At 40.7% G+C, this 12,777-nt stretch overlaps 1 protein-coding gene across 6 annotated transcripts in view; it reads left to right on the top strand.

The window, feature by feature from the left end:
- The window catches only part of MCCC1 (methylcrotonoyl-CoA carboxylase 1), an 89,041-nt gene that overhangs the window by 18,646 nt on the left and 57,618 nt on the right, over positions 1-12,777 (top strand). For 5 of the 6 annotated variants that reach the window (XM_033211811.1, XM_033211810.1, XM_033211814.1 and 2 more), the window contains one exon: positions 11,388-11,509. The exons of the other annotated variant lie outside the window; for it this stretch is intronic. In XM_033211811.1, the coding sequence (XP_033067702.1) occupies positions 11,388-11,509 (122 nt within the window). The remainder of the gene's footprint in view (positions 1-11,387; positions 11,510-12,777) is intronic. 6 annotated transcript variants of the gene reach the window in all.

The raw sequence follows: 12,777 nt of genomic DNA, 5'->3' as shown, positions 1-12,777 counted from the left end.
ATCCGCCCGTCTCGGCCTCCCAAAGTGCTGGGATTACAGGCTTGAGCCACCGCGCCCGGCCAGTATTTTTAAAAGAATAAAATATTTTCAAAAAATATTCATTTTGCCTGGATATTGAAGATTTGGAGTGTCTTGCAAAAATTAGTGGTGAAAACAAAGGATAAAAGATCAGAAGCCAAGTAACATGAGTGAATGAACGTTGGAATTAAATCAGAAAATTTAGCCTAAGTAAAGCTATTTAGCTCTTTGGGACAGACCTGATCAGAAAGGAAATTTGGTGGGTTATAATTTACAAAGTTCTCCTCTAATAAAAAGATACTTGCCAATTAGGAGAGCAAACCTTCCTTTAATGTCGACTTTAAAGAAGAAACCTATTGGCCATCTAGTAAAGGACATTGAATAACACTTGTACAGTGATTTGAAAGAAGTTTTCTAAAACTCTAGAATTGTTCTTAATGTGGCCATTTTGACATAAGCACTTTTATAGAAATTAAAGTAAAATTTACAAGTGAGCTAAATTTCTGGTGATGCCTGGTGATACAGCTATATTGAGAAACTCAAGAAGATGTAAATATGTTTTAGGCTAGCTTTTTTTTTTTTTTTTTTTAAGATGATGTCTCACTCTGTCTCCCAGGCTGGAGTGCAGTGTTATGATCATGGCTCACTGCAGCCTTGAACTCATGGACTCAAGTGATCCTGCCACCTCAGCCTCCCAAGTAGCTGTGATGGGACTGTAGGCACACGTCACTATGCCCAGCTAATTTTTTGTTTGTTTGTTTTTGAAACAAAGTCTCACTATGTTTCCCAGGCTGGTCTCAAACTCCTGGGCTGAAGTGATCATTCCCTCTTGGCCTCCCAACGTGTTGGGGTTACCGACGTGAGCCACCACTCTGGCCACATAGTTCTCTTGATTGTCGGTTGTCTTCAGTCTTCTCTGGTTGGGAAAGAGGGCGTAGTTAACCCTGTCTGCAGATTAGAACCCCCTGAGCTTTTAAAGAGACTGTTGCACTGCCTTGTGGAAGAGGTCTGTAGTAACTGCAAAGGAGCATGAAGCGGTCTCTGGAATGCTTGTGATGTTGTGATTCTTGAGCCGAGCACTAGCTGCACAGGTGTATTCAGTTTAAGTAAACTGTGGCCATAAGAGCTGTACACTTAGGGCAAATGCAGTTTTCTATATGTGTATTATACTTTAGTCCCCTCAGTTATCTGAAGTAGCTCCTGAGCATGAATGTTTTATAAAAGTGCTCCTTTTTTTTTTTTTTTTTTTTGTACTACCAAGAATTAGGAACTTTATTACAGGTACTAGAAAATCAGTGACAAGTAACTTAAATGCATATAGCAAGTTATTTACTAAATACAGGTACTCTGTGGTTGACCAAAAGGAAGCCCATACGTTTTAAGTATCACAGATGAAGGTAGGAAATTCTTGGTGTCAGGTCCCAGGGTCTGTCCAGCCCATGCTGAAGTCTGAGGAGAGTGGGTGGATGAGCAGAAAAAACACTTAGGGGGCCATAGGCAGGTGAATATGGTTTTATTCAGCAGCAGCTCTTATTAGCAGCTTAGTTACACCAGCTCTCTCACACTGTTCACCTTTATCTTAGCTGTCTGCTCTGGCTCTGTGGCTCCTGCCACTCCCATGCTTGCAGCTGCATAGCTGTCTCTCCTTTGCCTTCAGGGTCAGCAGCTTAACCTTTTTCTCTCTGGGCATGAGCAAGCCAAGCTGTGTCCTGGCTACCACCTGTCCGGCTGCAAGACGGACAACTTTGGCTCGCTCTCTCTCTCTCTCTCTGGGTGCCAACACTCCCACCATGTCAAGCCACGTTGAGCCGAGCTGAGCCCCAAGAGCCCCTGAACAGCGTTAGCCAGGCAATTATACGTTTTACAGACAATAGTGGCATAAAGCCAAGTATGAGCTTACACAAACAGTTATATAACAAGTGCAGTACGTGCCTGCGCCGTAAATTTGCTGAGTCATGCAGGCCTGGATGTCTGCCTCAGCCTGTTCCTTGACCAGAGCACATGCATGTACCTTACACTTGGTGATAAGAATTTAAAGACCATGACTTGTCCGCTTCACCATGGAAAGGACACTTCTCATTTTTGCTTGAAGTTTTTGGCAAACTGTGCTTGAGGGTAGAACCAACAACTTTGCTTGTATGTGTCTTCTTGAGCAAGTTACAGAGCAAAGTAAATACAAACTAAAAGTTTGGAAGAAATTATTTTGGCAGACATTAAGGAGGACAAGAGATAATAGTTTTCTGTGTTTACTAATAAAGACATGTTAGTACTGTGCAATGAACAATCTCGACAGGTTTGCAATCTTGTGACCCACCAGGGTGAAGTGGCAGCTCAATACATGCCTGAAGCAAGGGAATTAGCCCGCTGGTAATAGTAGTGGTGCTGTTGTTTTCCCTTTTAATCCATTCAGATGCTCAAGAACATCATAGTTTGGGTATATTAAATTGTTCTTCCTAAGAGAAATTAGTTAAACTTCTTAAGGCTGTTCCCAGAGTGTACGACTGAATTTTACCTTCGCAATGAGATAGCTCCTTTTGTTTTTAGTTATTGATATGGTTTTGCTGTGTCCCCACCTATATCTCATCTTGAATTGCAACTCCTACAATTCTGACATATCATGGGAGGAACCCGGTAGGAGGTGATTAAATTATGGGGGTGGACCTTTACTGTGCTGTTCTCATGATAGTGAATGAGTCTCATGAGGTCTGATGGTTTTAAGAAACAGGAGTTTCCCTGCACAAGCTCTTTGCCTGCCGCCATCCATGTAAGTTGTAACTTGCTCCTCCTTGCCTTTCCACCATGGTTGTGAGGCCTAAACCTCTTTCTTTTGTAAATTGCCCAGTGTCAGGTATGTCTTTATCAGCAGCATGAAAACAGACTAATACAGAAAATTGGTTCCAGTAGAGTGGAGCACAAGTGAAAAGATACTTAAAAATGTGCAGGTGACTTTGGAACTGGGTAACAGGCAGACATTGGAACAGTTTGGAGGGCTCAGAAGAAGACAGGAAAAAGTAGTAAAGTTTGGAACTTCCTAGAGACTTGTTGAATGGCTTTGCCCAAAATACTGATAGCAGTGTGGACAGTGAAGTCTAGGCTGAGGTGGTCTCAGATGGAGATGAGAAACTTGTTAGGAACTGGAGCAAAGGTGACTCTTGTTATGTTTTAGCAAAGAGACTGGCAGCATTTTGCTCCTGCCCTAGAGATTTGTCGACCTTCAAACTTGAGAGAGATGATTTAGGGATCTAGCAGAAGAAATTTCTAAGCAGCAAAGCATTCAATTGGATGCTATTAAAGGGATTCAGTTTTGTAAGGGAAGCAGAGCATAAAAGTTCAGAAAATGTGCAGCCTGACAATGTGATAGAAAAGAAAATCCCATTTTCTGAGGAGAAATTCAAGCTGGCTGCAGAAATTTGCATAAGTAACAAAAAGCCAAATGTTAATCCCCAAGACAATGGGGAAAATGTCTCCAGGGCATGTCAGAGGTCTTCGTGGCAGCTCCTCCCATCACAGGCGCACAGGCCCAGGAGAGAAAAAAATGGTTTCTTGGGCCAGGCCAGACTGCTGTGTGCAGTCTAGGAATTTGGTACCCTCAGTCCCAGCTGCTCCAGCTGTGACTAAAAGGGGCCAAGGTACTACTTGGGCTGTTGCTTCAGAGGGTGGAATCCCCAAGCCTTGGCAGCTTTCACATGTTGTGGAGCCTGTGGGTGCACAAAAGTCAAGAATTGAGGTTTGAGAACCTCCGCCTAGATTTCAGAGGATGTCCAGGCAGAAGTTTGCTGCAGGGGTGGATCCCTCATGGAGAACCTCTGTTAGGGCAGTGCAGAAGGGAAATGTGGGGTCAGAGCTCCCACACAGAGTCCCTTTTGGGGCACTGCCTAGTGGAGCTGTGAGAAGAGGTCCACCGTCCTCCAGACCCCAGAATGGTAGGTCCACTGACAGCTTGCGCCATGTACCTGGAAAAGCCACAGACACTCAACACCAGCCTGTGAAAGCAGCCAGGAGAAGGGCTGTACCCTGCAAAGCCACAAGGGTGGAGCTGCCCAAGACCATGGGAACCTACCTCTTGCATCCGTGTGATCCAGATGCAAGACCTGGAGTCAAAGGAGATCATTTCAGAACTTTAAGATTTGACTGCCCTGCTGGATTTCAGACTTGCATAGAGCCTGTAGCCCTTATGTTTTAGCCAGTTTCTCACATGTGGAATGGCTGTATTTACCCAATGCCTATACCCCCATTGTATCTGGGAAGTAAATAGCTTGCTTTTGATTTTACAGGCTCTTAAGTGGAGGGGACTTGCCTTGTCTCAGATGAGATGTTGGACTGTGGACTTTTGGGTTAATGCTAAAATGAGTTAAGACTTTGGGGGGCTGTGGGAAGGCATGATTGGTTTCAAAATGTGAGGACATGAGATTTGGGAGGGGCCCAGAGCGAAATGATATGGTTTGGGTCTGTGTCCCCACCCACATCTCATCTTCAATTGTAACTCTTTTTTTTTGAGACGGAATCTTGCTCTGTCATCCGGGCTGGAGTGCAGTGGCCGGATCTCAGCTCACTGCAAGCTCCGCCTCCCGGGTTCACGCCATTCTCCTGCCTCAGCCTCCGGAGTAGCTGGGACTATAGGCGCCCGCCACCTCGCCCGGCTAGTTTTTTGTATTTTTAGTAGAGACGGGGTTTCACCATGTTAGCCAGGATGGTCTCGATCTCCTGACCTCGTGATCCGCCTGTCTCGGCCTCCCAAAGTGCTGGGATTACAGGCTTGAGCCACCGCGCCCGGCCAAATTGTAACTCTTACAATTCCCACGTATCGTGGGAGGAACCCAGTGGGAGGTGATTGAATTATGGGGACAGGTCTTTCCTGCACTGTTCTCATGGTAGTGAATGAGTCTTATGAGATCTGATGGTTTTAAAAATGGGAGTTTCCCTGCACAAGCTCTCTTTGCTTGCCACTATCCATGTAAGACATGAATTCCTCCTCCCTACCTTCTGCCATGATTGTGAGGCCTCCCCAGCCATGTGGAACTGTGAGTCCAATAAACTTCTTTCTTTTGTAAATTGCCCAGTCTTGGATATCAGCAGCATGAAAACAGACTAATACAATTATGAAAGGAGAGCATTTATCTAGTGTACCAAAAAGTTCCATCGAATTCAGTATCTGTTAAAAAGAAAGGAGACTAGTAACACATACTCTGGAAATGAAATTAAGGAAACGGTTACATTCACAATAGCAATCAAATACTTAGGAATAAAGTTAGCAAAAGCAGTTCAAGACGTATTTACTGAAAACTGTAAAACATTGCTGAGAGATACTAAAGAAATTCTAAAGAAACAGATATTTCATCAGAACACTCAATATTATTCAGGTGGCATTATATATTTAATGCAATCTTTATAAAAATCCCAGAAAGCTTTTTTTTAAAATAGAAATTGACAAGCTAATCCTAAAATAGCTAAAGAGCCTAATATATACCTAAAACAATTTTTGAAAAGCTTAACTAATTTGTAGGGTTTAGACTGTCTCAGAACTCATTATGCCAGGTGCAGTGGCTCATGCCTGTAATCCCAGCATTTTGGGAGGCCAAGGCGGTCAGATCACTTGAGGTCAGGAGTTCAAGACCAGCCTGGCCAACATGGTGAAACCCTGTCTCTACTAAAAATACAAAAATTAGCCAGGCGTGGCAGCAGGTGCCTATAATCCCAGCTACTCAGGAAGCTGAGGCAGGAGAATCGCTGGAACCCAGGAGATGGAGGTTGCAGTGAGCCAAGATCATGGCATTGTACTCCAGCCTGGGTGACAGAACAAGGCTCTATCTCAATAAATAAATAAATAAATGAATGAATGAATGAATGTATAAATGTATCTACAATAACCAAAACAGTGTGGTATTTGTATAAGGATAAAAACATAGGTCAGTAGAACAGGATAGAAAATCCAAAAATAAACTCACACCTATGTAGTCAATTGATTTTTGAATAAAGATGCTAAAGTAGTTCAATAGAGGAGAGTTTTTAAAACAATGTTGCTGGAGTAATTTGATATCTCTTTGTAAAAAGATGAACCTGAAGCCTAGATCCTAGACTCTTGCACCTTAAACAAAAAAATTAAAATATATCATAGACCTAAATGTGAGAACTAAAACTAAAACTTCTAGACGAAAACATAGGAGAAAATCTTTGAGACCTTGGGTTAGGCAAAGATTTCTTAGACATAATACTATAAGAAAGGTTCATGAAATAAAAAAATGATAAATTGACTTCAAAGCTCGAAACTATTGCTAAGAAACCCAGTTTTTAAAAAATGAACAAAATATTTGAATAGATCCTGCACCAAAGAAGGTACACAAATGACCAGAAAGCCCATTAAAAGATGTTCAACATATTAGCTGTTAGGGAAATACAAATCAAAACCTCAGTGAGATACCACTTCATACTCACTAGGATGCTATAATCAAAAAGAGATGATAACAAGTATTGGTGAGGACTTAGATAAAGTGGAACCCTTCTACGTTATTGATGGGAATGTAAACTGGAGCAGCCACTTTGGAAAACAGTTTTGCAGTTTCTCAAAATGTTAAACATAGAGTTACTTTATGAACTAGTAACTCTACTTCTTCAGTCTGTATCCAAAAGAAATGAAAACACATCCACACAGAAATTTATGCCTGAATGTTCATAGCAGCATTATTTATAGTAGCCAAAAAAGTAGGAGCAACGCAAGTGTCTATCAACTGATGAATGCATAAATAAAATGCAGCATAGCCATACAATGGAGTATTATTTTGCCATCAGAAAGGAATGGATTACTGATTTGTGTTAAAAAAAAATGGCTGAACCTTGAAAACATTATGTTCAGTGACAGAGCTGGTCACAAAAGACTGCATATATTATATGATTCCATTTATACGAAATGTTCATATAGGTAAATCTATAGAGACAGAAAGTAGATTCACAGTTGCCTAGGGCTGGGGCTTTATGGGGAATGAGAAATGGCTAATAGGCACAGGATTTCTTTTTGCAGTGTTAAAAACTTACATTATTAGATCTTAGTGTTTTAGATTATAGTGATAATTGTGCAACTCTGAGTATACTACAAATCATTGGGTTGGCCGAGTTTTATGGTATATGAATTATATCTCAACAACTATGTTTAAAAAGTGCAGTGACACTATGCACCCACGAGGTTGGCCAAAATCAAAAAGACTGACAATACAATATGTGAGCAGGGATATGGATACCCTTGAAAGCATCATAAATTGCTGGTGGAAATGCAAAATAAAATCATCCCTTTAGAAAAGTTAAATGTATTCTTACCATATTATGACAATTGCACTCCTGGGTATTTTCCCAAGAAAAATGAAAAATATTTTCACACAGACTTGTCTGTGAATGTTTATAACACCGTTATTCATAATAACCACAAACTGGAAAACAATTCAAATGAATGGGTAAACAAAATGTGATATATCCATGTAACAGAATCCATATTATAAAAAGAAATGATCTACTGACACACTCCACAACATGAATAAACCTTGAAAAATTATGTGAAGTTAAAGAAGCCAGACACATAATACTGTATGATTCTGTTTATATGAATTTTTTTAAAGGCAAAACCATAGAGACAGCAACTCAGTTGTTGCTTGGGTGTGGGAACAGGTTGCAGGTGGGCACATGGGAACTTTTTCTAGTGATGCAAGTGTTCTCAAACTGGATTGTAGTGATAGTTGCACAATTGTATAGATTTACTAAATTCACCAAAGTATAAATGAATGAATGCCATGTGTTATAAATCACATCTCAAAAGAAAACCCAAACCAGGGAGGACTAGGACATAGACTTGTTTCATTTTCGTAGTGTAGATGTTTGACCATTTTATATAAAATACCCAAATTGTGAGAGAAAATATTTGCAAACTTTGCATCTGACAAAAGTCTAATATCTAGTATCTATAAGGAACTTAAACAGATGTACAAGAGAAAAACAACCCCATTAAAAAGTGGGCAAAGGACAGCTGGGCATGATGGCTCATGCCTGTAATCCCATAACTTTGGGAGGCTGAGGCAGGGGGATCACAAGGTCAGGAGATCGAGACCATCCTGGCTAACATGGTGAAACCCTGTCTCTACTAAAAATACAAAAAAATTAGCAGAGCGTGGTGGCGGGCGCCTGTAGTCCCAGCTACTTGGGAGGCTGAGGCAGGAGAATGGCGTGAACCTGGGAGGTGGAGGTTGCAGTGAGCTGAGATCATGCCACTGCACTCCAGCCTGGGCGACAGAGCGAGACTCCGTCTAAAAAAAAAAAAAAAAAGTGGGCAAAGGACATGAACAGGCACTTCTCAAAAGAAGACATATATGCGACCAACAGACATGAAAAAAAGCTCAATATCACATTAAGAAATGCAAATCAAAACCACAGTGAGACACCGTCTCACACCAGTCAGAATGGCTATTATTAAGAAGTCAGAAAAATAACAGATGCCAGGAGGTTGTGAAGAAAAGGTAACATTTATATGCTGTTGGGGGGAATGTAAATTAGTTCAACCATTGTGGAAGGCAGCAGGGTGATTCCTCAGAGAGCTAAAAGCAAAACTGCCATTCAACGCAGCAATCCCATTACTGGTTGTATACCCGGAGGAATGTAAATCATTCTGCCATAAAGACACATGTGCATGTATGTTCATTGCATCATTCACAATAGCAGAGTCATTGAATCAGCCTAAATGCCCATCAGTGACAGATTGGATAAAGAAAAGTTGGTACATAAACACCACGGAATACTATGCAGCTGTAATAAAGCATGAGATCACATCTTTTGCAGGAACGTGGATGGAGCTGGAAGCTATTATCCTTAGCAAACTCACACAGGAACAGAAAATCAAATACTGCATGTTCTCACTTAGAAGTGGGAGCTGAATGATAAGAAGTTATGAACACAAAGAAGGAAACAAAAGACATTGGGGTATACTTGAGTGGGGAAGGTGGGAGGGAGAGGAGCTGAAAAAATAACTATTGAGTACTGGGCTTAATACCTGGATGATGAAATAATCTGTACAACAAACCTCTGTGACATGTATTCACCTGTGTAATCTTCACATGCACCCCAAACCTAAAATAAAAGTTAATAAAATAAAATTGAACTTTGGTTAAAAAGAAATAAAACTCCACACTGGCTGCAACTTGTGACTATCCAGCATTTTATCTGTATCTGGCATTTTTTTGTTTTCTGTCACTAGGATGTGGGTTTTTCTATTCGTATGAGTTTCCCAGATATTGAAGCTTGCCCCTTTAATTTTGAAATGTTCTTTGAGTGTAACTATTTTGAAATAGTATTGGCGAAGCATTTGTCTTTTTATATTGTTTTGGTCATAATTATAATACATGTTAGAAGAACAAATCCCCTCAGGGCTACTGATACTGGAGAGGGAATGACTTCATCACTCATTAAATCATCCAAGCCCACTCTGCCTTTTGCCTCCTTCTGTCTCTTCCCTTTTTGTTGTCAGTGTGTTTGCTCTTAGAAATCTTGCTGTCCTTCAGTTACTGAATTTCCTGTTCTGTGGGCTAAAAACCGAGTAAGTGTGTTCGTTAAAATTCTGAGTACGTTAGAAGTAACTAGGCTGAAGTCTGAGGGATGCCCTTTTCACTAAAAGTACACATACAGTTGTCCCCCTTTATCCAAGGTTTCTCTTTGAGTGGTTTCAGTTACCTGCAGTCTACTATGGTTTGAAAATATTAAATGGAAAATTCCAGAAATCAACAATTGATAAGTTTTTAATTCCACGCCATTCTGAATTGCACAGTGAGATCTTGCACGGTCTGCTTTGTCCCTCCCAGGATGTGAATCTTCCTTTGTCTGATGTCTCCACGCTGTCTGCACTCCCCAACGCAGTCACTCAGGAGCCATCTGGGTTGTCAAATCGACTGTCATGGTACCACGATGCTTGTGTTCAAGTCACCTTTATTTTATTTAAATCATGGCCTCAAAGTGCAAGAATAATGATGGTAACAATTCACTTATGCCAAAGAGAAGCCATAAAATGCTTCTTTTAAGTGAAAAGGTGAACATTCTCAAGGAAAGAAAAAATATATATGTATATGTTGAGATTTCTTGGTTCTTGGTAAGGACAAAGTTTCTATCTGTGAAATTGTGAAGAAGAAAAAACAAATTCATGTTATTTTCCTGTTGCACCTCAAACTGCGAAAGTTTCGGCCACAGTACATGGCAAGTGCTTAGTTAAGATGGGAAAGGCATTAAATTTGTGTTTGGAAGACATGAACGGAAGCGTGGTCCAATTGGTATCAGTCCAGTTCTGTAGTATTCATAGTTTCAGGCATCCAGTAGTGATCTTGGAATATATCCCCCCTGGATAAGGGGCACTCCTGGAGACTTTAATACATGACTTTCATTTGCTTCTTAGCTTTTTTCTGGAAAGATGACATTGATAGATAGTGACCTGAAGATAAGTGAGGTATTTATTGAGCTAGTGTTCTCTTTGGGGTTTTTGGATGCCATGATTTCAATTCTAGGCCAGTTTTACAGAGAATAGACAGATTTCCCTTACCACTCTGAAGCTCTTTACTCCTTGACATTCTACCCTAATTGCAGTGTTGTTTTAAATTTAAGTATACAGTAACTTCTGTGCCATATGATCCAGCAATTCCACTTTTGGTATACAACTAGAAGAATTTAAAGCGGGGACTCAAACAGATACTTGTATACCAATACTTGTTTTTCATAGCAGCAGTATTCACAATATGTAGAAATAACACAACGTCCATCAAGAGATGAATGGGTAAACAATATGTATACAAACTGGATATTATTCGACCTTAAAAACAAATGGAATTCTGATACATGTTACATGAATGAGCCTTGAAAACATTATGCAGGTGAAATAAGCCAAACTCAGACAAATTATTATACACTTCCACTTACATGAGGTACTTTGGCTAGACAAATTCATAAACACAGAAAGTAAAATGCTGGTTACCAGGCACTAAGGAAAGGGAGGGAACGGAGAATTATGTTTGGAGATTAAAACATCCTGAGGATGGATGGTGATGACAATTGCCCAACATTGTGAGTGTACTTAATGCCACTGAATTATATACTTAAAAGTAACTAAAATGGTCAATGTTTTGCTATGTATATATTATCACAATAAAAAGAAATATAGATTCATCTAGTTTAGGTAAGGCTTCAGAGCTTTCACATGAATATTTCAGATATTTCTTTGGAAATAGATCTTAATAGAGATCATACTATTAGCAGTGTAGGGAGAGGCCTCCCAGAGGAAGACAGCTTCACCTGCATTAAGGTGTTGCCAGCTGAGCACTAATGAGTAAGTTATTTATTTTATTTCTCATTTCTAGGCTATCCATCCAGGATATGGTTTTCTTTCAGAAAACATGGAATTTGCTGAACTTTGTAAGCAAGAAGGAATTATTTTTATAGGCCCTCCTCCATCTGCAATTAGAGACATGGGTATAAAGAGGTATGAGTTTATATCTTTTAAAATTTTAACTGTATAAAGGTCAGTTGAAATAGTTTGGGCCAGGCATGGTGGCTATGCCTGTAATATCAGTGTTTTGGGAGACTGAGGCAGGAGGATAGCTTGAGGCCAGAAATTCAAGACCAGCCTGGGCAACTTATTGAGACCTTGTCTCTAAATTTTTTTTTTTTTTTTAATTCATCCAGGCCTGGGCACAGTGGCTCACACCTGTAATCTAGCACTTTGGGAGGCAAAGGTGGGAGGATCACTTGAGCCCAAAAGTTTAAGACCAGCCTGGGCAACATAGGGAGACCTTGTCTCTACAACATTTTTTAAGAATTCCAGGCTTGGTGGCACGTGCCTGTGGGTCCAGCATCTTGGGATGCTAAGGTAGGAGGATTGGTTGAGCCCAGGAAATCAAGGCTGCAGTGAGCTGTGATCACACCATCATACTTCAGTCTGGGCGACAGAGTAAGACCCCATCTCAAAAAAAAAAAAGATTGGCTGGGCGCGGTGGCTCAAGCGTGTAATCCCAGCACTTTGGGAGGCCGAGACGGGCGGATCACGAGGTCAGGGGATCGAGACCATCCTGGCTAACACGGTGAAACCCCGTCTCTACTAAAAAAATACAAAAAAACTAGCTAGGCGCGGTGGCGGGCGCCTGTAGTCCCAGCTACTTGGGAGGCTGAGGCAGGAGAATGGCGTGAACCCGGGAGGCGGAGCTTGCAGTGAGCTGAGATCCGGCCACTGCACTCCAGCCTGGGCAGCAGAGCGAGACTCTGTCTCAAAAAAAAAAAAAAAAAAAAAAAAAAGATTTCAGCTGGGTATGGTGACACACACCTGTAGTCCCAGCTGCTTAGGAGGCTGAGGCAGAAGGATCACTTGAGCTCAGGAGTTTAAGGCTGTAGTGAGGTGTAATTGCACCACTGCACTCTGGCATGGGCAACATTGTGAGACCCTGTCTCATTAAAAAAAAAAAAAATAGTTTGTTTTACCCCAATAGATATTTTAATTCTACCCTTCTGTTGTCATAGGCATAAGTTATTTATCTGCGACAGGGAAATTCCATTGAGTTACAGAAAATACTTAATGTTTCTAATCAATATATTAGTATTTTGGGATTAAAAATAGGGTGAGATGAGCTACCACATGAATTGAGGGAAACTAACTAATAGACATCTTGAATTTGTATTATTTTTTCATCTCAGACTTGATGTTTTCTTTAAAGGGTTCCATTGTAATTTATAGACTGGACTATATTTGTGTTTCTC

The sequence above is a fragment of the Trachypithecus francoisi genome, unplaced genomic scaffold, assembly GCF_009764315.1.
Source record: "Trachypithecus francoisi isolate TF-2019V2 unplaced genomic scaffold, Tfra_2.0 Lachesis_group0, whole genome shotgun sequence".
NCBI classification, from domain to species: domain Eukaryota; kingdom Metazoa; phylum Chordata; class Mammalia; order Primates; family Cercopithecidae; genus Trachypithecus; species Trachypithecus francoisi.
The sequence above is the reverse complement of the archived record's forward strand: the minus strand, read 5'-3'. Positions and strand labels throughout refer to the sequence as shown.